The 25,970-nt window shown below is 47.5% G+C and overlaps 1 protein-coding gene and 1 long non-coding RNA gene across 5 annotated transcripts in view; both read left to right on the plus strand.

Moving 5' to 3' along the window:
- The first annotated feature begins 1,890 nt into the window (after window positions 1–1,890).
- Window positions 1,891–21,862, plus strand: G3BP2 (G3BP stress granule assembly factor 2). Of its 2 annotated transcripts, XM_017839085.1 has the most exons (12): window positions 1,891–2,008; window positions 9,109–9,227; window positions 9,613–9,694; window positions 10,663–10,836; window positions 11,158–11,248; window positions 11,518–11,620; window positions 12,466–12,646; window positions 13,605–13,703; window positions 17,436–17,538; window positions 17,789–17,917; window positions 18,093–18,211; window positions 18,948–21,862. In XM_017839085.1, exons 2-12 carry the CDS (start codon window positions 9,133–9,135, stop codon window positions 19,218–19,220), a joined length of 1,449 nt encoding a protein of 482 aa, XP_017694574.1. In that variant the 5' UTR covers window positions 1,891–2,008; window positions 9,109–9,132; the 3' UTR covers window positions 19,221–21,862. The 2 variants fall into 2 exon arrangements, with proteins under 2 accessions (XP_017694574.1, XP_017694573.1); XM_017839084.1 differs by lacking the exon at window positions 13,605–13,703 and having other exon boundaries at window positions 1,900–2,008.
- A 1,984-nt stretch (window positions 21,863–23,846) lies between these two features.
- The window catches only part of LOC108509578, a 6,229-nt gene continuing 4,105 nt past the window's right edge, over window positions 23,847–25,970 (plus strand). For 2 of the 3 annotated variants that reach the window (XR_001878647.1, XR_001878648.1), the window contains exon 1: window positions 24,030–24,339. This is a non-coding gene — a long non-coding RNA (uncharacterized LOC108509578). Of the gene's footprint in view, window positions 23,961–24,029; window positions 24,340–25,970 lie in introns of those variants that run through there. The other variant, XR_001878649.1, reaches the window with a different exon arrangement.

Consider the following 25,970-nt stretch of genomic DNA (forward strand, 5'->3'; position numbering starts at 1 on the left):
GATCCCAGTCTGATGCTGCTCTCCTGATGGTTACTGGTAGGGTTTGGCAGTGTTTGGTTTATTCTACATATCTAATTAAAGCAATTTTAATTCCAAATGCAGTAAATGAGCACAGAAAGCTCCAATTAGGATGATCAGTTCCTAAAACTGGTTAATTTCATTCCAGGGAGAAAGCCCCTCTTACATCACAATTTGAATCAGGAGCTTCAGGGATTTGGTTTTCCCCAATTAAAGAACAAAATCAATACTTTAATCTGAAATATGCAACTGAAAGAGAACATTTACTCTTTTTATATTCTAAAATTAATAGCTTTCTCCTCTATCTGGAGACAAGCACCAAAAATCAATGTATTAGGTTTAAAAAGATGAAACACCACAGCAGTCATTACAAAATTTGTCAAGCACTTACCTTAATTTCTAACTGCACTTCTTGTAGCATCGGGAGATGAAGGTCTGAGCACCTCCAGCCCTTCAGGACCCACTCAGATGTCACAGCAGGCCAGTTTTGCTTTTCCATTGCCTCTGTTTTTCACCTATACAGACACCATCCAGCACAGGACCCCAGAGGGTTTTTATCTTGCTGGGCAACAAAGAAACCTTCAGCCAGGTCTGGTCACCAAGTAACCACGTGCTTTACAGCAACCACAGCTAGTCAGCAGTTGTGCAAGCCACAGCAAGACAACTCCAGCCTGCAGTCACCTCACACCAAAACTAGGCTGGGCATCCCTGGCTCTGCTTTTCCACTTCCCTTCCCAGCAGGGCACCTGGAGCCAGGTCACTCACAACTGCCCCAGTCTGGAAATTCCCAAGATGCTCTTACACTTCATTGTCCAGTAGCAGCAAAATATATGTTTTTTGTTCCTCGAAGAAAACTTAAGTTCCTCTCCTAAATCCAAGGGCTTCAGACACCACTGAGTTAAAAAAGGATCCCCCCACCTTCCCAACGGGGATGGTTGAAGGTACTCCCCTTTCTGGGCCAGTGCACACATCAGCACTCACCTGACACACACAAGTCAGGCATAAGGAGATTCTGCTCCTTACCAAGAAACAAAGAAACAACCAAAGCAAGATTTTTCCACCAAAGAAAATTTATTTGTTTCTAAATATTTCCACCCTTACACGCAGAGCCCATACAAAAGTGAGTTATTTGCAAAAGACATGTTTGACACATTCCAGCTGCCCTCTTGGAGATAAGACAATACAAGGGGCAGCTTTTGCCACGGCGGGAAAAAATTATTTAGTATTTCACCCGCAACCTTGGATTATTTAATATCTGAGCATAACTCAAGGAAATTGCTCTTACAGCGAGAAGCCCTGAACTTCAGCCTGAGCTACGGACAGCGGCACAGCTCTGCACGGACCCGCATGGTATCCCAACACTGACCGCACCCCTCGCTCTGCAGGCGGCTGGAGACCTCCGTCCAAGCGAAACGCAGCTCCGGTCGGGCAGCACCGAGCCGAGGAGGTGTCGGGAGCCAAATTCCCCAGGTAACGCACTGCCGGCCAACTCGTGCCGCGCCCGCCGGGCTCTACGGCGGACAGCGGTGCCTTGACCCCGTAGGAGGACTCGGACCCTCAGGCGTACCTAGAGCAGAAGATCAGTCAAAGCAGGAGCAAAGAGCAAACCGCCCGTTACCGGGCCGCCCGCGCCTCCGGCCGCCGAGAAATACGCGCGCGCGGCTGACGTCACCGCGCGGAGCCGGCGCGGATTGGCGGAAAGCGCCGGGATGCTCCGCCCCCTCCCGTCCCCTCGTGGCCCCGCCCGCGCGCTTGCCCCGCGCAGGCGCGCGCGCTCACGCACGCACGGGACTGCGGCCGCGCGCCCTCCCCCGCCCGGCTGTGACATCGCCGCCGCCGCCGCCGCCGCCGCGCCCCGCCCGCCCCGCGCTACCCCCGCCCGGGACGCGCCGCCGCACCGACACCCTCGCCGCTCCCGGCACCGAGCAGCTCCCGGCGGCGTGCGGGGAAACGCCCCCTGGCCCCGCGCACCGAGACTTCTGTCCCTGAGGTGAGTGAGCGGCGCGGGGGATCGCGGGCAGGGTAGGCCCCGCCGCGGGCTGTGAGAGCTCTGTGTGTGTGTGTGTGTGTGGGGGGGTGATCGCTCAACGGTCGCCGCGCTGAGGGAGCGGCGGGAACGGCGCGCGCCGCGCGGAGGGAGCGGCGGGAACGAGGCTGAGCGAGAGGCGGGAACGGCGCGCGCCGCGCTGAGCGAGCGGCGGGCTCGGGGCTGAGGGCTGAGGGAGCAGCGCCCCCGAGCCCCCCTGTGCCCTGCGCCGCCCGACCCGCCCGCGGGCTCGGCCCCGCTCGGGGCTGGGGGGTGGCGGCTTTTGTTCACCGTCACCTTGGCGGCTCTTCCGCCTCGCCCCGGGCGGCGCGGGGACGCCGGGGAAAGGCGCCCCCAAGCCCGCGGTGCTCGGTGCGGGTTGCGGCGCTGGGCCCTGCGGTCCCTCTCCCGGCTCGTCGCGGGGATCGATCGCCGTGCAGGGCCCTCCGCAGGGATGTGGGCTTCGGCACGGACGGGGCCGCTCCGTCGGCCTCGCTCGGACTGCGGAACCAGCCTTAGCTTCGCGTCCTCGGCTCGGCGGGCCCTCTGTTCTCCTGCAACTTAGGACTGCCATGGCAGCTCTGGCTCCGAGGGCTCCTCCAGCTCTGCAGACCTCACCCTTCTCCGCTTCCCCTTTCCCCACTCATAACCCGGGCTGCCCTGTTTTCACACAGTAATATGGCAGAAGTTGTTTGAGCACCTTTTATTCTGCAGAGCTGGATGCCTTGACTAGATCTTCTCCGAGCTGCTCTCATTTGTCACCTGAGCTGAGCTCAGTGTGTTCTCAGGCTTTTGCCCCCCTTCCCCTCAGAGGTCACTGCAGTTCCAGTGTGGGTACCCAGGAGCATCTCCACAACAAAGCTTTTAAAGCCCTTGGGTACCGGGGTGAACCTGGGTCTTGAGCTTGGTGCCGAGTACCACTGCGTGAAAGAACTATCACAGGAGAGAACAACAGGATATGAGATTATTGTTTGATTTCAACCAGAAGGACTTAGTCATTCATACAGATTTTGTTATTGTAGCCTTCCATTCTGGTTTGGCAATTCCCAAGCCCTCTGTATGTTCTAGATACTCCAAGTTCAGTGTGCAAATGTTCTGCTTTGGTACAGAAAGGAGTGTAAAGATACCTAAGGTAGTTTTGAGCTGTTGAGAAATAGGGTAAGTTATATCTATCCATACCCAGGTTTCTTGAGGTACTGTGTCTGTTACTGTGGCACTGCAGGTGGGTACAGGATTTGTCAACTTGGATTCTGAGCTGAGAAGTTGTGGTTGCTGACAAACTGGTGTTGCTTTAGCTCCTGGAGTTGATTTGTCATTAAGGAGGTATTCTGTGTCCGTTGTGACATCTTTTCTGTGAAAACTGGTTTAAACTGAAGAGAAAACCGAGTGAGCCAGCCATCCATCTGCTTGGCTGCTGGTGCCCGTGGGAATAACACGTTTTCCTCCATGGAACCGAGGTTTCAAATTAGGCATCAACTCTCACACTTAGGATTATTTCACAGCACTGGAAATGTGCTGAGGAAATGCAGTACCTTAAATGCACAGTGTTGGATTTGAGTCTTCCTTCTACTGTAGCAGTTGTGGTACTGGATATCGTTGCTATTGAGAGCATTTGACAAATTAAGAACTGCACTGCAACTCAAATAAATGCGAGAAGATGAATATGTCAGACTAATAGATGTATCTGATGAGATACTAGAAGAAAGTGTTGGATGATGACACAGAGATGGAGTGGCTTCCCCAGAACAGGTCATTCTTGTTGCTGCAATTCGAGTGGGTATCAGCCCTTTTGGATGGCACGGCTGAACTGCCCAGAAGCTGGTCCCCGTGGTAGTCACGGGCCTAAAATACAAGGTGCTGTTAAACTCCTCCCAAAAATCCCAACCACAAACCAACCTTGCAGGACAGCGTGATTTGAAAGGGCTGCACGCTGTGCCTTGGGGCTCAGCCAGCTCGGGTGGTAGCAGATTAGGTAAAGGAGATCATAAAGTAAAAGGGATTCTGGCAGATTACTCAGCTCTGCTAGGCCTTACTGCAGGTGGAGGATGATCTTACCTAGCAGGCCATGACAGAGGGAAGGTGGTTTCAGTACTGAAATGAGCTGTTTGGGACTTCTGATTGCTCTTTCTGGATTCTTTTCCTGGCAGCTGATGCTAACTTTACTTTTCCATGGGGTACCCGCCGGTCTCTGCAGGGCTGTATTCAGATGCCAGCTGGACAGTCAGCTGCCAGTTGGATTTTTACCTTTTTTCACACGATGTGTGGCAGTGGTGGGATCTCAGTCATGCTTATGGGTTGCAGGAGCAAATACACTGTAACATGTTACTGGCTTGTCTGCAGTAGGAAACACAGTTTACAAGGAGTAATCTGGCTTCAAGAGAAACCTGTCCAAGATGGTTAAAGCTGCTCTCCCCTTCCCTTCTGTTTTCCCTGGGCTCCTGTGGTGTGGGAAGTAGCACGGTGGCTCTTGTGGCTTTGCTTAGTTTGCTCATGGTGTGGGGAGCATCTTTCTGATTTGCAAGAACATTTTTCCCAATTTTATTTTCTGTTTAAGTGGTAAATTCAAATCCGATCAGCAGATTGGACAGGAACCACACTGTTGCAGATTTATGTAAAAGTATAGCTTTATGTCTGCATGTCTTTAGTTATGACAAATGCTGTGGATGAACTGTTCAGAGGGTAAAATTTGCTTGTCAATAAAACAAAACACTCTACTTGCTTATAGTATTTTATTAAAACAAGTGGTGGGGCCCACGTCTCCCTCACAAAGCTTAGAGGTTTGTCTTGATGGAGGTTACCTTCAGCTTCAGGTGACAATTCCTTGAGCTGCTGTCACAACCCAGTTCAGCCTTTTTTTTTTTTCCCCCAAGTAGAATATGGTGAAGTCCAGGCAGCACCACTGTTGTTGATCTGTCTTGAAACAGGATGGAATTGGTTTTGAACTACCTCTCTGGGCACAACCAAAGACTTTGTGCCAAAGTTCATTCTCTGGATACCTAAATTTGAGCATGTAGGCACCATTCAGTAGCTCAGTCACTGCCTCAGGTAACAGTGCCTCGCCACAGAGGACCGGTCACGTTTCTTCTTTCTCCAGGGCAGGGGAAAGAGTAACGGGAATGCTTACGTGTATTATAGGGGAAAAGGCATCTCCAGAGCGAGAGCTGCTTACTGAGCACAGTGTGTGCCAGGGCACACTGACTGCTCACTGCCGAGCCGTCTGCAGGGCTTCTTCAGGAACTGCTGCTGCCCCCTGTGCAAACTGGTGGCTGAGGAGCTGGGCTTTGGGTTTTGGTTGGGGTTTTTATTTAGTTGTAGGAACAAACAGCTTAATAAAGTTCCGTGTATAGAGATGATTACAGGCTGAATGAATTTGCACGCTCTCACCTCAGTGTAGACGGGAGAGATTATTGCAGCAGTTGGTTCTCCCATGCCTCAGCACAGTGATCCTAATGTGAGAGAGCCCTGTGTCATCCCTTCAGCCCACAGCAGTTTAATATCCTTGCAAGGGCTGACTTTGTGCTTTATTTGTCATGGCCATCTAAAGATGTTAAATAAATCTCAGCACTACCCTGCAGTTGGTCTTTGGAGGAAAATATTCTTTCTGCTTTTGTTCTTTTGCTTATCTTTGCCTACAAATAACAAATAATTCCTGTCCGTGCCACTTCTCCCACTGGTTTTGTTCTCTTGAAAGAAATCTCACCTGTAGGCTAAAGTTGTTGTTCCGAACTTGTGTCACACCTATCAGAGTTGCAGGAAGCATTGCACTGGCACATATGCATGCTCCTTCAGTTTTGGAGTTGGGTCCCTCACCTCTAAGTCTTGTTTGGGGAAGAGAGAGATTGCATGTTTCGTTTAGTCTTCCAGCTTGCCAGTTTATTGCAAGATCTGTCCTGTGGCTGCTGGTTCTCCTTGGATCAAGAACATACTGCAAATCCTGTGTGCCTTCCTGGCAGCACAGGAGCCAGAAGTACTGAAAGGGTGGAAATGACATTTGTCAATGAATTACGACAGCAGGACATGGGCAGGATTACCTGTGGACAGGCAGCAATTGCAGGGCTGTTTGTGTTATTCTCTGTGTGTAGCTTATTTAGTCAAGCGCATAGTGGAGGGACTTTTGGACAGTACATTTGCACTATAAAGAAATGAGCAGATAAATGTATTCGATTTCTGGTGATTGCCATCCCAGTTTCAGTATTTTGTTTCTGGCCAGTGTGTACACGAGTGCCTTGAGCCGTAAGTTCTCATTAAGACACTTTCCCAGTGGCTGCTCAGGCTGATCAAAGAATGTGGCTCGTTTCATTTCAGTGAGAAGAGCACGCAGGTTCTTCGTTTTTAGCTGTTATTAATTTTTTTTTTCTTGAGTATGTACTGAAGATAGGGGGAAATATGCTTTTTATAGAGCATATGTGTTGATGGGGCTTCCCTTGGTGCATGGTAAGTCATGAAAATAGAGTTCTTTGTAAGTTTGGCCTATGTAAATTGTCGAGGGTCATGCCTTGAGGTTTGGCTTACATTTCACTGGTACCTTTACCTCCAACCCCCTTGGGCCTGCTAAGACTCGGGTTCCTGACTTTAGGGAGGCGCTTTACTAATTGGGACACGTGGAGATTTTAATCTTTTGGAAACCTGGTTTCATGGTGCCCGTGCTGCTATCAAGGAGTACCTGCTGTTTTATTTTACTGCCTTTTAATGACCTGGGAGACCTGAACAGTTCATTAAGCTTCTGCTACCCCTACTGGGATCTCTGAAGAGAGAATGAGATAATACTGAGACAGGTGAGGAACTGTAGAGGCATCCTGTAAAATCCTGTGACTGTGTGATGTAAATCAATAGTACTGTCACTGGAAACGGGGAAGAGCGTGGACAGGCACTCCTGTCTGTGAGCATTTAAACCAACTTCTGTTTGAAGTCGGTGGGGAAGAACTGGCTGTGTGTGATCATTGCACACCTGCCTCTTCCAGATTTTCTGAAAGGTTTTGGCAGCCCTTCTTGAAATAGGACAGCTTCCAGTGAAGAAAAGATGTAGTGTGATACAGATCTCTTGGAGTGTAATGACTTGTCACAGATTATTATGTTTTGTCCCCGGGGGCATTTTCAGTGTTCCTTGAGGTATGCCAGCAATTTGTTAACAAATGTACTTTGCCTATTGCGTTCATAAGAATGTGTGGTGGCTATCATCTGCTTTTTAATAGGGTCTTGAAAAACCCCATGATGAAGCTCCATCCTTCTGTGTTCTTTCAAGGACTTGTGGTGAAGATCCTGTCGCCAGTTTTGTGTTCATCATCTACTAGGGGGACAGGGGAGGAAGAAAAAGAATAGTCTCACCTGTAGAAAGTGAGATGTCCTTGTTCTTTTAAGGCTGGTTTCTCGCTAGAATTCCCATGTGCTGCCATTGCTGTAGTATGAGGTACATACTACAGCATATTGGGAAGTCATATTGGGAAGATCCTCAAATTGCTCAGATTTTGTTTTCTTTCCTTTGTTCTCCATTCGAACATGCTCAGGGCTCAAACCTTTGATGTCCCTTAGTATTCTTGACATTTGGTTTTGGGTTTTATTGGCACAATTACTTGCCCTGGGGCTTCCTGTAAGGCACAACTAATACTATGTTCCAGAGTCTTGGAAAGTTATATTGACAATTTTGGATAAGCCTAAAATAAATTTGCTGATTTTTTTACCCCCAAGTTCATGATTTCTGTTTCAGGCCTTGCCTTCTGCCTTACTTACAAGACTGTGAGATTGTTGTTTCAGGTGTGGTTCCTGGATAACTGTCTTTGGGAACAGCTCTTGTTGTTGTCTTGTGTCTTGGATTGCTGGGTTGAGATTAGTTTGACTGTCCAGTGAGTGTAAACTGTTTGAGCTACATGTTTGGGCTTTTTCCTTGTGAGTTCCGTTATGATGCAGGATCTGACATGTTTGTGGCACTGCTCCTGTGTGTGTTTTACCTTTACTACAGGCCCTTCTTGAGCTGAGGTTAATCTCCCAATTTCACTTCACGTGCTTTATGTCCTGTCTGGCTGTAATTGCAAACAGTCCCTTGTACTGGCCCTTGGCGTAGATTGACGGGTCAAGGTTATTTTGGTGAGAAACCAAAAATCTGTTTCTAGGATTATCTCTGAAGTTGGAGACTTGGGGTTTTGACTTGGTCTTCTTTGCCTGCTGCCTCACCTGCACATTAGTTTTTGGAGAGGGAAAGTAGATTAAGCTTCAGTGTGAGAACTGGAGGGAGTTTCATGATTGGAGACACTGGCAGTTTTAAGTGAGCTGGAAAAAACAATGTGCTGGCTGCTGACAAGCCATCAAAATATCTTCCAGGGTACTGAAGATCATTTTGTGACATGGATGGTCTGCAAGACAGTGTGGATGGGTAGGAGAATAGCAGGTTGAACCAGGTGATCCACAGAAGTCCTTTCCAACTATTTCCAGTCATTGTATGACAAATGTGAAATGCAGTTTGGTTGGACAAATAGTACCTAAGACTTCAGTCATCTCTGAGGACTGAGGGTTTCCCTCCCCAGTCTTCAGAGGATGTGAATCCAGCCCACACAATTGCTTCAGAATATTGGTGCTCCCATCTTCATGTTACACATGTGACAGTGACCTTTTGAAGCAGATGTGCTTTAAGAGGAAGGAATGGTACCAGCTGCCTTAAGAAAGTGTATTCCTGTTTGCTTTGCAGCGCTGTGGAACTCGGGTTTTTAAATGTTCATCAGGTTAATGCCAGAGGCTTAAGTAAATGGTGCAAGAGGTTTTTAACAGGGTTGTTGCTTGGTTGTTTGAGGTTTGGGGGTTTTTTAAGCACCCCTTCTGTAAGGGACTTTGTGTCCACTGTTCCCTGCTCATCAAAGTAATACATGAACTGACTGAAATCTTTTTATTTACTTGAATGAGGGTTGGGAGGGTGCCCTGAATTGGTGGGTAGTTTCCAATGAATTAAGCCCCTGTTGACAGAATTGTTTCAATTCTGATATCTCTGCGTTCATCCTGTTATGGGGAAGTTGTGACGTATGGAAGTTGTATGGAAGTTGTGATCCTCAAGCTAAGGTGACTGTTTTTGGTTACAGCGTTTGACACTGTGTACCAAAGAAATGGTGATGGAGAAGCCAAGTCCCCTGCTCGTAGGGCGGGAGTTCGTGAGACAGTACTACACCCTGCTGAACAAAGCTCCTGACTTCCTGCACAGGTGACACCTCCACACTCTAAGGGACTCATGCTTTTGAACGACAGTCTGTCCTGTTCGTTGTACTTTAATTTCTGAGTATGGCAGGGAATGGACCTGACTAACTCTTACTGAAAATTCCTTAGCCTCTGGAACCAAGTGTGATCATAGAGATATATGGCATGCTATCGAGGTGTTCCCTCTGTGGAAAAGCGAGCTGCTTCTCAGCTGATCAAAGGGTAATGTGGACAGATTCCAGAAATCCTTGCTGAGGCTGGGGAGACTGGATAGACACTCGTGAGCTGAAAATTCCTGTTGCATTGAGCTCTACGATTTTTGACTAAAATATTTGTTGGGTTTGATTCTATTTTTTTTTTCACTTCTATGACTTTCACGTCTCTGCTTGCAGGTTTTATGGCAGGAATTCTTCTTATGTCCACGGAGGACTGGATGCCAGCGGGAAGCCGCAAGAGGCAGTGTATGGTCAAGCTGTGAGTATCAAAATCAGTCATGTAATCTTCACTAATGTTCAGAATAAATCAGGTTTTTTCTTTACCAGTGGCTTTGACTTTCTTATCTGGTAAATAATGTATTGTGGTGCTGCTTCCTGTTCAGAGACAAATAGGAATTTGGTAGCTTGACTTTTTTTGTTTGCTTATTTCTGCTTTTACTGAGGGTCATGTTTGATTCATCAGCTTTGCATCTGGGCTGCAGAAAGTGCATTTGGGATGGGAAACAAAATCAAGAGGACCTGACAGACTTGTGCTGTTGATGTATCTTATTGTGGTTAGAAGTGGTTCCTTGGGAAAGGGACTGATTTTTGTGAATTGCAATAAATTCTTTTGTGGGTGCGGTTTTGCTCAAGTGGAATAAAACTTTTTGAAGAAGTGAAGTGAGGGTTGCTTTGGTTGTACCTCTTTATGACAGTAATGTTTGTCACCTAGTGACATCTGTTCGTGTGGCAGCCACGTCTTTGAGCAGTGTGACTTATTTAGCAGCACAAAAATCTTTGCAGTGCAGGTGTTCCCCCCTCCTGTGACATTTGGGTACTTTGACAACGGATAGAGGGTTGGTTTGGGGTGATTTTGTTGTTGGGGTTTTTTTGGGTTTTCTTTATTTTTTAACACAAGATAAATCCTGTCTGTTTCACGGGCCCTTTAAAAAATGAAAGCCATGAAAAATGTCGTTGGTTTTAATGCAGCTGGAAAAATTGGATAGCAAGTTGTATGCTATTTGACTGCTCTGAGAAGTGTTTGAATCCTAGTGGAAAAATTCAGATTAAAAGTTAGATGAGCTCAGGTAGACTCTTCTCAGTGGAAGACACTTCTTAGTTCCTGCATTTACCTTTTGAGCTTCAGGGGAGTTCCTTTTTGTGTTAGTTCCAGCTCAGGTATTTCAAAGGTATTCCACAGCTCTGTACAAAACTCCCTGTAGCTGAAGTGTCTGTCTGCATTTGTAGGAGATACACAAGAAGGTGATGTCCCTGCAGTTCAGCGAGTGCCACACCAAGATCCGTCACGTGGACGCTCACGCCACTCTGAGCGACGGCGTGGTCGTGCAGGTCATGGGGGAGCTGTCAAACAATGGGCAGCCCATGAGGAAGTTCATGCAGACTTTTGTGCTTGCTCCAGAAGTAAGTGTGTGTGAGATTGTGTTAAACTTCAAATAGTGATGATGGAAACCTGACCTGTAGCTGCAATTTGTCACACTGGGACAAAAGAGGTGATCTGGCTTTAAAACTTGGTCTGGAGGCTGTCACTACATGTGTCACAGTTGGGCAGAAGTTACTGCCCAATTGTGTACTTAGGGAAGAGGTGCTGCTTGAAAAACAACAGTAGGGACATAGTCCTATTGCCTAATGTTGGTGTGTACCCACAGCTTGTCTCTAATCCATCCTTCTTGTGGACTGCTAATAATCTGTATTTGCTAAACACTGCATGTTGCTCTTCTACAGGGATCTGTTCCAAACAAGTTCTATGTCCATAATGATATCTTCAGATATGAAGATGAAGTATTTGGGGATTCAGAAGGAGAACTTGACGAAGGTGAGAAGGACTGAACGAGTAGAGTCTGTGTGGTTCTTGTTCCTCTGGCATGTGTGCACAGCTGTCTCCAGCTTCTTTTTGTGAAAATCATGAGCAACCAAACCTCTGGAATGAGAGGAAGGGTCTTCCATCTTTTCTTGCAGCTAATTTTACTTGTTTCATGTTGATGAAGCTTTATTTTGATTGCTACTATTTTAATATACTTTTATTTGAGTGCAGCTTGTGTACACTTGCAGAAATGTATAAGGAAGTTTTTGGTTTTGTATCAGAGTCTGAGGAAGAGGTGGAAGAAGAGCAGGAGGAAAGACAACCATCACCTGAACCTGTGCAAGAGAATGCAAGCAGTACTTACTATGAAAACCATCCTGTAACGTAAGAAGTCCTTTTTATTACATGACCTTGCTTTTTTAATAAAAATGACCAAATTGCTTTGGCTTTGGATTCTGTATGTGACTTAACAGGTAGTTCAGGAAAATACACTGGATACAGGGGTGTGTGTTACGTTAGTGTTACATTATTTTGAAACATTGCTGCTTTATTGGAGAGAGGAAATGGAGGGTGTTCTTATGTTTGTTAGTTATTTTTACTTCTGGTTTCAAAAGAGAGGTGAAAAGGTAACAACCACATGTATGTACACACTTAATGGGATCAAGGTTGTTCAGATATGATGTAGTTAATGTGAAGAGTTGACAAAGGGTGGTTCATCATAGAATCACAGAATAGTTTGAGTTGAAAGGGACCTCTTAAAGGTCATCTAGTCCAACCTCCCTGCACTGACCAGGAGTGTTACTCCTCAAATTTGGGTATCACTTGAAACTGAGAGGAAGATCTACTTCTGGAGAAGCTGCTGTACAGCTGTATTGGAAGAATAGGTCTCTGTCCTGTGTGTCTTCAACTCTGAACAAGTTTAAAGAAAAAAAATTATCATTTTATTAGAAAAATACATTTTATTGCAAAAACCAAACACACAAATAACCCCCACAAACAAACACCACCAAACCATTGTGCTTTTTTTGAAGTGTAGGAATGGCTTCATAGGGGCCAGAAATGATTTCCTGGTTCCCTTGTTAAAAAAAACAGTTATGACATCACTAGACAACGTCTGCTGAGTGCATCAATGATCTTTTTAATACCAGTTGTTACCACAGCATGGCTTACAAAAAGTCATAAAATACAAAGCAGTTGAAAAGCTCATCAAATGCATTTGATTATTGTAGCAATGGGATAGAGGAGGCACTGGAAGAATCATCTCATGAACCTGAGCCAGAATTGGAATCTGAAACAAAAACCGAGGAGCTGAAAGCTGAAGTAGAAGAAAAGACCCTCGAGGAGCTAGAAGAGAAGTCTCCGTCTCCACCTCCTGTAGAACCTGTTTCACTACCACAAGAACCACCGAAGGTTAGTTAGAAGTCATATCTGTGCTACTGGGTGCAGATGGTAAAACAGATTTGCTTTTGAGCTTTGCCTTTTTGAGTGGCCATACTGGTCCCTCTCTTCAGTGTCATGCTGTATGAACAGCTAGACATGAACCTTGAACGTGTAAAAATGGGAAGTTTCACTAAAAAAGGAAAAAAATGGTATTTTTAAGTGCTGCTCATCACCTATTGTAAATTTTATGCTCTGCTTGTAAAGTGTGTGTGTGTGGTTTTGTGCATGTGTAGACGTTTTTAAATGTGGAGTTAACATACGTTAAGAAAACACCTCTAGCTACCACCACCAAAAATCTCCTACAGTGGGAACCACTGCTCTTCCTTGAAAAAAAAACATAACACACTAACACATGCAAAATTGCTGGCACTGTGGGTTCAAAATGAGAATGGGGGCACTGACTGTCTCCTCTAGGGGCGAGATGCCTAATCTTAAAAACCACAGTGCACACCGTGCATCATCTGCTGTGGTGACACCTGGGAGGTGTCCCCTTGGAAGTGCTGGGAGAGCCAGTGAAAGCTGGACCAGGTCATTTTCTAGCTCCAGCATGTCTCCCATACTGTTTTTCCCAATTCTTTTTCTCTTTTGCATTTTCACTTGTAACTTCTGGCATCCACTGTCTTTCTTCGTGCAGAAGACACTTACCACTCCAGGGTTTTCGGTCCTAGGTTTGGTTACATCATGGAAAGCAGTGACCTGGGAATGCTGAGGGAACGGGGCTCACTCGGGTAGCACGGTACACACTTGCTCCACGCCATCGGAGTCCACAGAACTGCACAGCCTCCTGTCTCTCCCTTGTAATGCTTGCACAACAATGATTTGAAAGTCAGATGTGAACCAAAAGTGTATTTTCAGCAGACGAGTTTCCCTGTAGGAATGTCAGTGGTTTGCCATGATTAGTAGCCTAGGTTTGTTGCATTTCCTGCAGGCTTTCTCTTGGGCTTCAGTGACCAGTAAAAACCTGCCTCCTAGTGGTACTGTTTCTTCCTCTGGAATTCCACCCCATGTTAAAGCACCAGTCTCACAGGTAACCCATCTGTGAACACCTTGGATTGTCTCATTACTTCTGCAAACTGCTTCAGTTTTTTAAATTAACAGATCAACTTGTTTGACTTAAATTGCACAAATTAATTGTGTCTTAAATGTTAATGCACTCACCTCCTTGTCGCAAGCGAAGGCACGTGCACGTAACAGGTGTAACTTTGGGTGGTGGTATTGTTAAAATTGTTCATAGGGAATCATGAATAGGAATTGCTGCTGAAGGGGTTTTTTACCTGTGTTAAGGGGATATGGTTTGGTTTACAGGGGGAAACAAAACACCAGTTCCCCACAAAATGTTAGTTTTCTGAAGTATGTTTGAAAAGGGCCTTGGTGGAACTGCCCCAGCAGTAAAAAGGGATAGCACCATTTCTGAGGTGCAAGATTGCCTTGCAAGGCTAACATCCACAGAAATATGCTGGATTTCGTTACCCCTGTGTAATTAGCTTGTCACAGAACCCTGTACCAACTTATGACTGTGTAAGGAATGGAAGGATTCACATTTCCTTGCCAGGACAATGCTATCTTCCCATTCCTATGATGCCTGGGTGAGGAGGGGAAAGAGGAAAGAAAGTTTGACCGGGTGACAGCTCATGTCCTGCACATGCCAAGTTGATGTGAGACACAGAGACTCTCAATTCAGCTTCCTCCTGAAATATAGAAATCCTGAAAACATGTGTCCTTTAACCTCTGGTCCTGGCACTGTGTGCCTGAGCGCTCTATGTCGTGATAGCTCATGTCCAACCTTTTTAAAAGACTTCAGTTTTCAGTAGAGCAGCTGGGTTACTGCAGCTGTTGGTTTTGCACTGGTTTCTTCTCAATTTTTTACTGACAGAGAGGAACCTATCTGGGATTAGCCTTCAGCCAAATGCATGTTAAAAAAGAAAACAGGAAAAACAAAACAAGAGACTCAAACGAACTCCAGCACCTTGTATGGTGTTGCTTTTGGGTTTTCTGGGACTGTCATGGACATCAGATAATGGCTGTGTAATGAGTTGGGAAGCCTGTCTGTCTTCATCAGCCTAAACGGGGCTTTGAACACTTAGGTGGTATTTAACCTGTAAAAACTGTGGGGTTTGTAGTACAGAATAGATTTTCCTTATGCAAAACCAAAATGAGTTTTAATTGATTTGCAATAGAGAGGGTGGATTTTTGTAATGTGCCTGCAAAAATCATTTCAAATGATGTGTGCCAGAGAGCAGAAGAGAGCTTACAGATGTCCCTTAAATGCGTACATGTTGCGTCTGCTGCTTATTGTGCCCTTTTAGATGACTGTGCTGCGACTTTATGTTCGAGCAGTCCTGTGTGAAAGCTTCTGAACAATACTGACATGGCAGGCATTGCAACTCTCAGCTCTTCTGCAGCCAGCACTACTCAGTTCTGAGCTCCTTTTCTTGCACACGTTTCAGAAATGGGACACAGAAGTCTGGTAGGAAAGGCACCTAAACCATTTCTGCAAGGGGCTGCAAATGAGGAGCAGATTTTTCCTGTTCTCATGGATCCATTAGTGCCAGACAGCGTGCATGTAAACAAGGACAGAAGATGCACTGCTGGGTGGGTGGCTCCAGTTGTTAACTGCTCATTCCTTTCTCTGCATCGTTCCAGTTCCCCCCCTCTTCTATCAAGTTAAAAATACAGCCCTCGTAGTGTTAACTGAGAACCCCTCCAAGGACTGCACATGTACTGTTCTGGATATAAACCAGTTCAGTTCTGTTTATTTACAGCTGTGGAGTGAAGCATTTCTTGTCCTTTCTCTGATTGTGGATGATTAGAAATCAACCTGCCTGCATTCATAAATGGGCACTTTGCTTTACAGCATTTTCAGGTATTTTTATCTCCCATTTTTATTAACATACCAGCTATCATAGGGGTGCAGAGGGGCAGAGGCAGGCAGGGTGCTCCCTGATTCTTGTCTTCTGGCTCGGAAGGGGTGAGTCCCTTTCCCTCCCCACGTGAGCTCCTGAAGAGAAGAGACAATGTCACCTTTTCCTTCACTGTTGTCAAAGCTCCATCAAGCAGGGGTTTGTGGCACTTGGCTCCTTTAGTAGCTGTCTGTAGAAATCCTTTCTGGGTGTCTTTGGGTGTACTCTGTGCTGGCAGATGGGAGTTGCAGTTGGCTGCTGCTTGGGCTGTGAGTGGCAGCCCTGATCAGGGATCTTGGGATGCTGCTAATAGTGGCAGGGTTTTTGGGGAGCACAGTTTGGCACCAAGGAGCACTGAGTCAGTCTTCCTCTGTAGAAAGGGATGATGCTGGTTAGAAAACAACTAACGAGATTACCTGTTTGTGTGCTAGATGAGAAGTTCAGTGGAATGCAAAGCAAGCAGGTGCAAGTTAACTGTTACTCAGGATTTAATAGGAGGACACTAAGTATCTAAGGAATGGGAGTCTGAATGTATTAAATTTTGCTTTTGAGGTATAATTTATAATACATTAAAGATGTGTCAGTAAAAGATGGCAGAGGAGCTCCAGTGACCCATGAGGAAATATAATGGAAACAAGATTTAACAGGAAGGCTGATTTTTCTAGCTTATTCTTGGAACTGAAGAAGTGATCCTAGAAGCATTTTAAGGACAGAATAAGGCTTAGCTGTGTACAGCACAAGCGATAGGAGGGCTGAAGCATTCATTTGGTGTGTAATACCTGCGTGTTTCCTGTAAAATCCACTCTTTTTTCCCCTGGGAGGTCCTGTCTGGCTGGAACTGCCAGTTGTCTTGAGCGCTTAAAGGAAAATAAGGGAGATGTTTAACATAAACTACTTCTCCCCAGCAGTGTGGGCCTGTAGCTGTTCCCCTTGTGTTTAATCTTACTTGCAGGCTAGTCCTGTATTTGTATGCTCCTAAGGATAATTTTTTTTTTCTAAGATAAGAACCCAGCGCAGCAGCAGCTGCTTAACTGTTGTACAGAAAATGGAATTTAAAAAATGTTGAGAATTGCTTCAGTGACCAGCAGACTGCATAGAAATATTTTTTATTGTTCTGTCTCTATTTCTCAAATTATCTCTAGAAGCAATTTTCCTGGCAAAATATAAATGGAATAGGTGTTCTAGTACCCAAATATGAAGGGTGTACTTTGAGCATCATGGTGTTGACATCAGCAAAGTTGAACAGTATCCTCAGCAGGGTAATCATTTCAGGTGGCTTTATTGTATCAGAAATACTTATTACACTTCTAAGGGCTTTTCTTTCGTTCTCCTCTTTCTGTTGGGTAGTTTTCATATAGTTGTTCTGCACTGAAGGAAGAGAATTCCTCAGGAACTTGGACAGAAAATGTGGTTTTCCCATCTCTCGGTGTTCATCTTGGACTGCCTCCTAATCTGTGAAGTTTGAGCTTGGCATGAGGAAGCTTTATGTCCTCTGTGATTTAAGTCAGGTTGAGGGATTTGTGAATAACGGAGCATTGGGGTCTCAATGCCTGGTCAAACATGGAAAATTCACCTTAGCCATGTTCTGGGGAGATGCTCTGGTGGAGAGATGTTTGCTTTGCACCTTTTAACAGAGATAACTGAACACTGCAGTCCTGGATTGGTACAGAGGAATTTATAGAGGTGAAAAAAAACATATTCCCAAACACATTGACATGGATGTATATCTTCTGGAATTTGTTTTGTGCATGCCACTTACCTATGCCTTGCGTTGTGGGGGGGTTTGGTTTGGTGAGCTTGGGGGTTTGGGTTGGTTTTTGTTGGGCCAGTGTTAAATAATGCGCCTTCTCCTGTTTTAGCCAAGAGTGGAAACTAAACCCGAAGCTCAGTCTCAACCTCCTCGTGTTCGTGAACAGCGTCCCAGGGAAAGACCAGGTTTTCCACCCCGAGGACCTCGACCAGGTAATGTGGATTCAGCTTGCATGTCTGCTTGGGACTAGTTAATGAGAGGTGTCTCCTGGACAGGCCTGTGTTGTATTTGGCTGATAATTAACTGCCTGTTCCTGCTGCCTTCCACTAGAAATGAGGGAATGTGATTTGGAGTCCAGGCTGGTTTGAGTGAGTGTGCTTGGTGCTGTCCGTAGATGTGTTCATCCGGGGTTATGTACATCATCTAACCCCAGTGGTTCTGCCTTCCTTCTGTTGAGCACAGGGAGAGGGGACATGGAACAGAACGAGTCGGATAATCGTCGGATAATCCGCTATCCGGACAGCCACCAGCTCTTTGTGGGGAACTTGCCGCATGATATCGATGAGAGTGAACTGAAAGAGTTCTTCATGAGTAAGTAGTGATTTCAGCTGCAGAGACTGAGACAAAAAGCTGTGTTAAAAAGGCACATAGCAGTGACTTAGGGCCACACGGGGAGCAGCACTGCAGAGGTCTGGAACAAGCAGAGCAGTCATACAGCTGGCACTGTGGGTTTTGGTAAAGTGCCTCTTCCTTTGTGTTTTCCTAGGCTTTGGAAATGTGGTAGAACTTCGCATAAATACTAAAGGAGTGGGAGGAAAACTGCCTAATTTTGGTTTCGTGGTGTTTGATGATTCTGAGCCGGTCCAGCGAATTTTAGTTGCAAAAGTAAGTATTGGCATTGAGTTGCCCCTTCCAGGGATGGACTGAATGCCTGAAACCCCAAGTAACGTGGGCCATCCTAGTTTGTATTGCTGTTGGGTCTGGTATTCGAAAAACAGCTGTAAGAAAACCGGAGTTTTGTCATTCTCATTGTGTCAGAAGTGCTGTGTAGCTCACAAAAGCTGTGCCAGCGTTCCTCAAACCGCATCATACGAATTTGGGTCTCTTACCTCCATGCATAGACACCACACTGAGCTCAGCGCTTGCTCTTAGAGATCCTTTTGAGATGAAAGTGGAGCAGGTAACCCTTCAAAGGGTATCACCTGGATGTCTGAATTCTGCACTCTGGGTCTGAGAGAAAGGAGCAGGGTTATTTGCAGTTTTCACTGGAGGAACTGGAGAGGAGAAAGCAGCAGTTTTCGTTTCTGTGATGTGATAGTGAGACTTGGCAGAGAATTCTTCAGGAAGCTTAACCCTAAAGTGAAAAGGCTAAATCTGGATGTGAAAGAGGCTAAAGACAACCCTGCTTTTACTTGAGACAAACACTTTATTCCTTGCATGCCAAGTGAATGTAAAAGTGGTGCTGTGCAGGGCTAAGGCTGCGTGCTGCAGGGAACCTTGACCAGGTGCTGTTTGTGCTGGGCACGAGGCGTGCAGCCGAGGCAGAGCTTTCGCGTGCCTTGTGTCGGTGGCCCGTGTGACGCGGTGACTAACGTGTGCCTTGACCCCTTTTCCCCATAAGCCCATTATGTTCCGGGGCGAGGTGCGCCTGAACGTGGAAGAGAAAAAAACCAGAGCTGCTCGGGAGCGAGAGACCCGCGGCGGGGGCGACGACCGCAGGGATCTCCGCCGCAACGAGAGAGGCCCCGGCGGGCCCCGCGGAATCGTGGGGGGCGGCATGATGAGAGACCGGGACGGAAGAGGACCTCCCCCCAGGGGGGGCATGGCACAGAAACTCGGCTCTGGACGAGGAACCGGGCAGATGGAAGGCCGTTTCACTGGACAGCGCCGCTGAAGTCTCCACTGGGGGCAGACAGTCTTGTCAGTGGTACATTATCCATCGTGTTTGCATTCTTGTTAATTTTTTTTGGCTTTGGAATGTGACACAGCCCTTCTGATCATTTCTTTGATGTGAAAGCATCTTTTGGTTTCCAATTTAAATTGAGGTGGACGTTCTTTCCCCAATTTCACAACAGGAGTCACACTGTTAATTTATAAATGTAGACTTGGAGAATTGAGGACTGAAAAAAAGAAAAGAAAAAAAAAGAAAAGAAAAAAAGACCGGTTAACTATCTGCAACAAAAGTGAACTAAAGGACACGCCCAGTAGCTTTCAGGTCCTTTCAGTCAAAAACCCTCTGCTGCACATTTTGTGTAAGTGTTGCCGTTTCTGCCTACTACTGTTGGAAACACAAATAGTGCAATTTGTGCAATTGGAGAAGCTTGCCTTTTTTTTTTTCCTTCTTAGAACACTCGGCTCCAAACCAACTCGTGTTTACGCACTCATCAAAATGCACTAATGGGTCCTCTGAACTCATTCATACTGACAGCTGCAGGAGGCATCGGAGGGAAAGCCTTCATCCTCTTACTCAGACAGAATAGCTTGGGGAACGGTGCGGGCGTCCGCTCTGCTTGCTGTGACCAACCTCTGTACACACACAAACCTTAACGAGACTACACCTTTGTTCCAGAAGGAATCCATTTAGCTGTAAACTAACCAGAACCCAGAGTTTCCAAGTCGTAGCCCTGAGTACGCAACGAGTTTGATAGCTCACGTCAGATTTTTCTATCTGCCCCTCTTCAGTGCAGGGATGGCTGCTCAACACACTCCTCCTTCCCCTTTCCCCTTCGAGAAGCGTTGTACAGTGAAACTTGTCTTTGAGTTCTCTGGTAATGTAATAAGCATGATGGTGCCTTCTATGAATACATCATTCCAGTCTTGCTGGTGATTTTGTACAGTATAGTGTATGAATTACTGTGCTGCAAAGCCAAGTGGCTGCAAAGCATTTAAAGAAAATAATCGGAAAATTGTATTAAAAAAAAATTGCAGTATCTTTCAATGAGTAAACGTTGCTAAAATGATCATCCACCTTGCTCTTCAATTAACAAGTTCGCCTGTGTTTTTGCAGAGGGGGGAAGGGAGGAAGAAGGCATCCAAGTAGACTCCAGGTTGTCTCTTCTTTTTAATCAATGTCAGAGTTAAAGGAAGCAGAGTTGCAATCTCTCTTGGACATGAATTGCAGAAGTCAGTCCAGAACGGTGGATGCTTCTGGCCAGCTCCTAGTGAGTAGACCTGAGCATCTTTTGTGAAGGTGAGCTTCTAAAACGGGGATACTGCAATTTTCAGAGAACTAAACAGCAGCTCTTAAGTTCTTGCATTTTCCAGTTGCACTTTTTTAAAAACTCGTACTCATGTTGCACATAACTCTCAGCTGAAGTTGGCGCTGATGTGGCTCTGGAGCGAAGGATAGCAAGGAGACCTCCTCTTCTGCAGTCTGACCGGTGGGTTTTCCAGCGGAGAGCTGTGTTCCTGGCTGATGCTGTGGAGCACATTCCTGTAACCTGCGGCTGGAGCAGATGGTACAGCTGGGCTCTGCCAGGGCACGCCGCCGGCGCCGGCTCCAAGGTGTCAGGAGCAAAGGGGGGGTGCGTCTGTGCGAAAGTGTGACCACTTGAAGCTGCTGCTGAGCACGGGAGACCTCAAATACAAAACTGGCAATTTCAAGCAAAAGCAGAGAGGGCATGCTAGCAATCTGTCTCTGGATTATGCAATCATTTGCTGGTTTCCAGTAAGCTGGAGGATTTTGCACATATTTTCTGTTACGCTAGGCAAGGTGGAGTGGCATCTGTCTGTTCTCTGCCAGACTTGAGGTCTTCTGTGTTCCATGGTAAGTCTTGCACTATTTTCATACGCTTTTTTTCCCGGGATGCATTTCTACCAGTTTGCATTTTCGTATTTCAGTTTTTTTGTTGAAGGTCTCGCAATTTCAGCTGTTACCTGGAAATCTGTAGTACTTGAACTGCTGGCCACACAACTCCACTCCTTAGGTTTGAAGCCCTCGGACAAATTGCTGTTACCAGTTAGCAATTTGCCACCAGTGTGGTTTGTGTAGCCTAGAGGTTTTTTTTCCTTCTATAGTGCTGTGGTGTTTTGCTGCCACCTAATTCATTCATATGGCAAATGGCACTGGAAATAATCAAGAACAAAAACAGAGTAGTAAAAGGAGCCACTGAGCCATTCTGCTTTTTGGCTTGCTTCTTGTTTAAATGACACGAACCCTTGGAACATCATCCAGAGAAGTTTACATGGTGATAGCTCACCTGCTGTACTGTGGACTCTTATGTGTTCTCGACCCTCTCAATAATAAATGTATCTCTTAGAGCAAAGGAAGGGATTCACTGACCATTACTGTTAGTTGCTGATTTGTGAATGGTGGGAGTATTTTGTCATTACGGTTCCATTTCAACAAACTTGGCTGACCATCTTGGCTTTAGTAGGTATTCAAGACAGTGGATTACCATCTTTATTGCTGTAACGTGTCAAGCATTATATGCTAGTAGATTCTAGTTTAATTGTTGCAGGTGGAAAGTATTTTTAAGTTTCCATTCTGAATGTGTTTTGACTAAACATACCAATAAACTACTGATGTCTGCAGCATTTATCCATGTCCCTAATTCTCTTGCATGCAGGTGCTGTGGGGCACTGTCACCCCTGGCTTACAGGAAAGCTTGTAAGAACATTGGTGCTGACCTGGCCAGTGACAGTGGGAACCCACAGTACCGCGGCCTCATGAACCTTGAAGTATTTGACTTTGGTGGCTTCTCTCACCTCAGGGTATGTGTGGCCCGGGGAGGACACAAGCTCCTCTCAGAGGTGTCCCAGGTGGCATTCCTCCACACCCTGCCAGGCTGCAGCATCCGGCTACAGGATACAGCTTCCGTGGATGTTGTGGTGGTGCTGGGAGAATTGTGAGCTGAGTTGTCTTAAAAAAATCAACTGGAATTGCTTGCTTTGCACTTTAGGCCTTCTTACTGCTTACTACTGCAGAAGTGATTGTCCCTGTTTTGTTACTTCTTGTGTTTGTTAGAAGTTACCCAAAAAGGTTGGTAAAAGGGTTATTCTCACACTGCTCATAGATGAGGTGTGGCTGAGTCATGGAATCTGGAGCTCTTCTGCTCTGGGTGAAATTCCTGGTAGCTGCTGTCTGCTGTGTCCTGCCAAGGGCATGTCTTGGCAGTAGTATTTCCTGATAAATGGCAGTTGGGAAGTGTCTGAAAAGTGGTGCAGTTGTGTGAGTTGAAACACTGGAATGAAAAACCAGGATCCTGTAGAAGCCCCAGATCTGGAGTCACCAAAAAATCCTCGGAGGAGCAGCCTCGACAGGTACAAGATCTGCTGGCACCAAAGATGCCTGGAGGAGCACAGTCCCCTGTGCCACTGCTGGGGGCCTGCAGCGTTCAGGCCTTGGGGCCTTGGCTTGTGAGGTAAATGGTGCAGACTTGTGTTCTCTGGGGCTGAGGGGGAGGGCAGGACATCATGGGATCCGAAACCAAACAGGGTCAGCCAGGGCCTGGTTTTAGTTGTGCCACAAAGTCTTGCATCTTTAAAGTTCTTCAGGAGCACCTTTTATCAGCAGCAGAGTTTATGTTTAGGCCTGTAGTGGCAGTAAAATGTGAGGAAATGCCAGAGCAGCTGAGGGATGTGACAAAGCAGCAACCTGCTCTGTGCTGCTGAGGCCTTGCCTGTTCCCATGGCAGTGCCCATGCTCAGGCCCGGTTAGAGAGTCCTGTGGTTTCACAGACACCTTTGTGGTGCATTTCATGTGGAGAAATACAGGATGGAAAAGTGATTTATTGGATAGCAGAGCACCAAGGACCAGGGGGTGCCCTGCAGCCCTCACGGCCAGCAAGTCCCAAAGTGTAGCTACACAAGTGCTGCTCTTGGCAACGTGTGGTCACCACATTTGTCCTGACGGACCAAGGACACAAACTTGGAGCTCTCGTGTCACCTCTTGGCCACTGTGACCTGCCAGCATGGAGTGCTCTGCCTGGAGTGCACGTGAGGGAGGTGAGGGGTCTGTTTGGGATACAGGGTGGGTGGTTGTTTCCATGGTCAGGACCAAGTCCACACTCTGGCTCAGGGCCCCTCAGCGAAGAGGAGAAACAAGAAGAGTGTCCCTCGCAGCACATGCAGCGAGAGCTTCCCCGGGCAGGAGGGAGCGCCTGGCCTTTCCCTGGCGCATCAGGTTCTGCTCCTCTGCTCTGCAGGCGGCACGCGGGCAGCGCTGGGCCGGGGTCGGGGACGGATGGGCTGTGCTCAGCAGGCACAGGATCGGGTGGAATTCCACAGGGAGCGCCTTCGGGACGCCCCCCGCCCGCAGAACCGGTTGGAACTCGCCAGGCGGCGTCCTCGCGACTCGCGCCGCCCGCGGCACCGCTCGGAGCCCGCCAGGGGGCGCTGCCGCCCGAGCACCGCAGATGTTACCGGTAGGCTGCAGCTCCGCCGTGGGCATGCGCAGTACGCGCCCGCGGCTCTTTTTTTCGAGCGCCGGCGGGGCCGGGCTGAGCGGGCGGGGCGGGGCCGCAGGGCCGGGCGGGCTGGGATTGGGCGGAGGCGCTCGATGCTGATTGGGCAGCGCTGCCGGCCCGCGGTATAGAAGGGCGGGCGGGGCAGGTGCGGCCGGTTGTGTGTGAGGGCTGAGGGTGCGGCCCCGCTGCTGCCCGGGCTGCGGAGGGGAGAGCGCCTTGTCCCCTGGGTTTATGGACTGGGAGAGCTGGGGGGCGTTTAGGGGCGCCTTGTGCTGGGCAGCGGGGGCCGGGTGAGCCCCTTACCTGCCGGGTGACCCCGGGGGGAGCCGTGGCAGGGCTGCGGGGCTGTTGCTCTCTGGGTGTCTCAGGGTTTGCCTCGGAATCCCAAAGCCTCTCCCCGAGCAGGGTTACGAGGCGAAGACTGGTCTCAGTTTCTTAGTGCTGCATTAATGCTTTTTGCTCGTTCTGTGTCAGTTTGCAGCCTGGCTCGTGGTTTCCACTGGTGCTGGGGAGTGGAGGCGAGTTGTGCTTCCTGCTGGGAGAGAGAAGGGCCTTGGGAAGCTGCTCCATGAGCCACAGCTGTGCCGAGCCTGGGAGTCTGTCCAGGTAAGAGCAGGGCTTATACTGCCAGTGAGGANTCCCCATCTTCCAGGAGATATACATATTAAAGTTTCAAATGCTCTTCCTAATCCTTTGTTGGCTTGAGGCTCTCCCCTGCAGGAACTCCAGGAACTCCTGGTGCCGCCTGGGCCGATGGATTGGACGCCCCAGCCCCTCCGTTCCTGCCCAGCCACTGAGTCCGTGTCGAGTGGTGGCACTGCCAGCCCTGCAGGTGAAGTGGGAAGGGCCTTTGGAGGTTTTCTGGATCACAGTTATAGGAGTTAACATGACAGAATTTTAACTGAGTGTTGAGAATTAACAAGGGCTAATCCTTTTTGCAGTGGGATGTAGCCTCGAAACTCCCCAGAGCTGAGCCAAGGGATTTAAAGGTACTAAACAAGGGAGGAGAAGAAAGAAGGAAGAAGGGAACTGAGGCAGCAGCCAAGCAGCACCAAGTGGTTGTGTAAGCAGGTGAGTTGTGTTGAGGTTCCTAAGGCAGGCACTGAGGACTTTGAGGGCTCCAGACAGAGCAGACCTGGGAAGGCCCTCAGTGAAACCCATTGAAACCTTCTAAGGGTAGGTGTGTATGGTAATAAGTGTTGGAAAATGTCCTGAATATGGAATAGGAATGCAGGGAACAAAAATTAATTGTTCTGTAATTGTGCCATATCAGCTACAGTGGTGATAGCTCTGTGTGCCCTCTGGGAGCTGATTGCCAGGGACCTGACGGGCTGGAATGATTCAAGAGCATAGTAATAAAAGAATACCTGGCTTCTAAAACTCACCAGCTGAGTCTTAGAGGTTCTTGTAAGAAATTTTAGGCAACACCTGAACCTCTAGTGTGTACTTCTGAGTTCAGTTGGAAAGACATATTCCAGGAAACAGAAATCTTTCGCATTCCAAGAAGTTGCACTTGATGAACTTCCCATCTCAGTGGATCTTCAGAGCTGATGCCCGTGGCAGGAGAAGTTCTCAGCCAGGAGGCTCTTTCCTCCTGGGCAGAAAGGCCAGTGCCCTTCCTCCCCAAGGCCCAGTACAGCAGAACTTCCAGGAGCTGCTGGTGTGGCTGCTCTTTGGGTTCTCAGCTGTGCCTGTGGGTTGGTGACATGGTGTTCCTCCCTGTGCTCCAGGGCAGCCAAAAGCCTCAGCACAGCCCCTGGGCCTTTTTGGGAGCCTGAGCTATTGCAGCACTGGGGATGGGCTTGGTTTCCTTCTCTCCTCAGAGTAAAACTGTATGGGGGATTCTCTGATCTCCCTGATTTTTGTATCCTAACTGGAACTGGGAAGAAAGTTCACCCTGTGTAATTTATCAACTGACTTGGCCGGGTTGAACCAGCAGTGCCAGGTTGTTGTAGTGTGCAGGTTATTGTTTGTGTCTGAGCTGTTTGGTGTTGATTTGCCAATGGAGGCCATGGAATGTTATGGTCCCAATATTTGGAGGAAGTGCCATGAGTTAGTTGATTTCTGCCTCGCTCCCTGATGTCTGAGTTTGGAGGTGTACCAAGAACTGGTAGTTTTTGCAGTGGGATGTTCCCTAGAAACTGCCTGGAGCTGAGCCAAGGAACTTAAAGGGACTGAGCAAGCAAAGTCAAGGAAGAATGAAGAAGGGAACTGAGGCAGCAGCCAAGCAGCACCAA

This window comes from Lepidothrix coronata, unplaced genomic scaffold (assembly GCF_001604755.1).
Source record: "Lepidothrix coronata isolate B3197 unplaced genomic scaffold, Lepidothrix_coronata-1.0 Scaffold373, whole genome shotgun sequence".
Lineage (NCBI taxonomy): Eukaryota > Metazoa > Chordata > Aves > Passeriformes > Pipridae > Lepidothrix > Lepidothrix coronata.

What these genes read in the sequence shown, in the direction of transcription:
- G3BP2 (XM_017839085.1), top strand. Translation starts at nt 9,133, where the DNA reads ATGGTGATGGAGAAGCCAAGTCCCCTGCTCGTAGGGCGGGAGTTCGTG. An exon ending in AGAAGGAGAACTTGACGAAG is followed by an intron (nt 11,249 to 11,517) that starts GTGAGAAGGACT and finishes GTTTTGTATCAG; the next exon opens with AGTCTGAGGAAGAGGTGGAA. An exon ending in ACCCCGAGGACCTCGACCAG is followed by an intron (nt 17,539 to 17,788) that starts GTAATGTGGATT and finishes TGTTGAGCACAG; the next exon opens with GGAGAGGGGACATGGAACAG.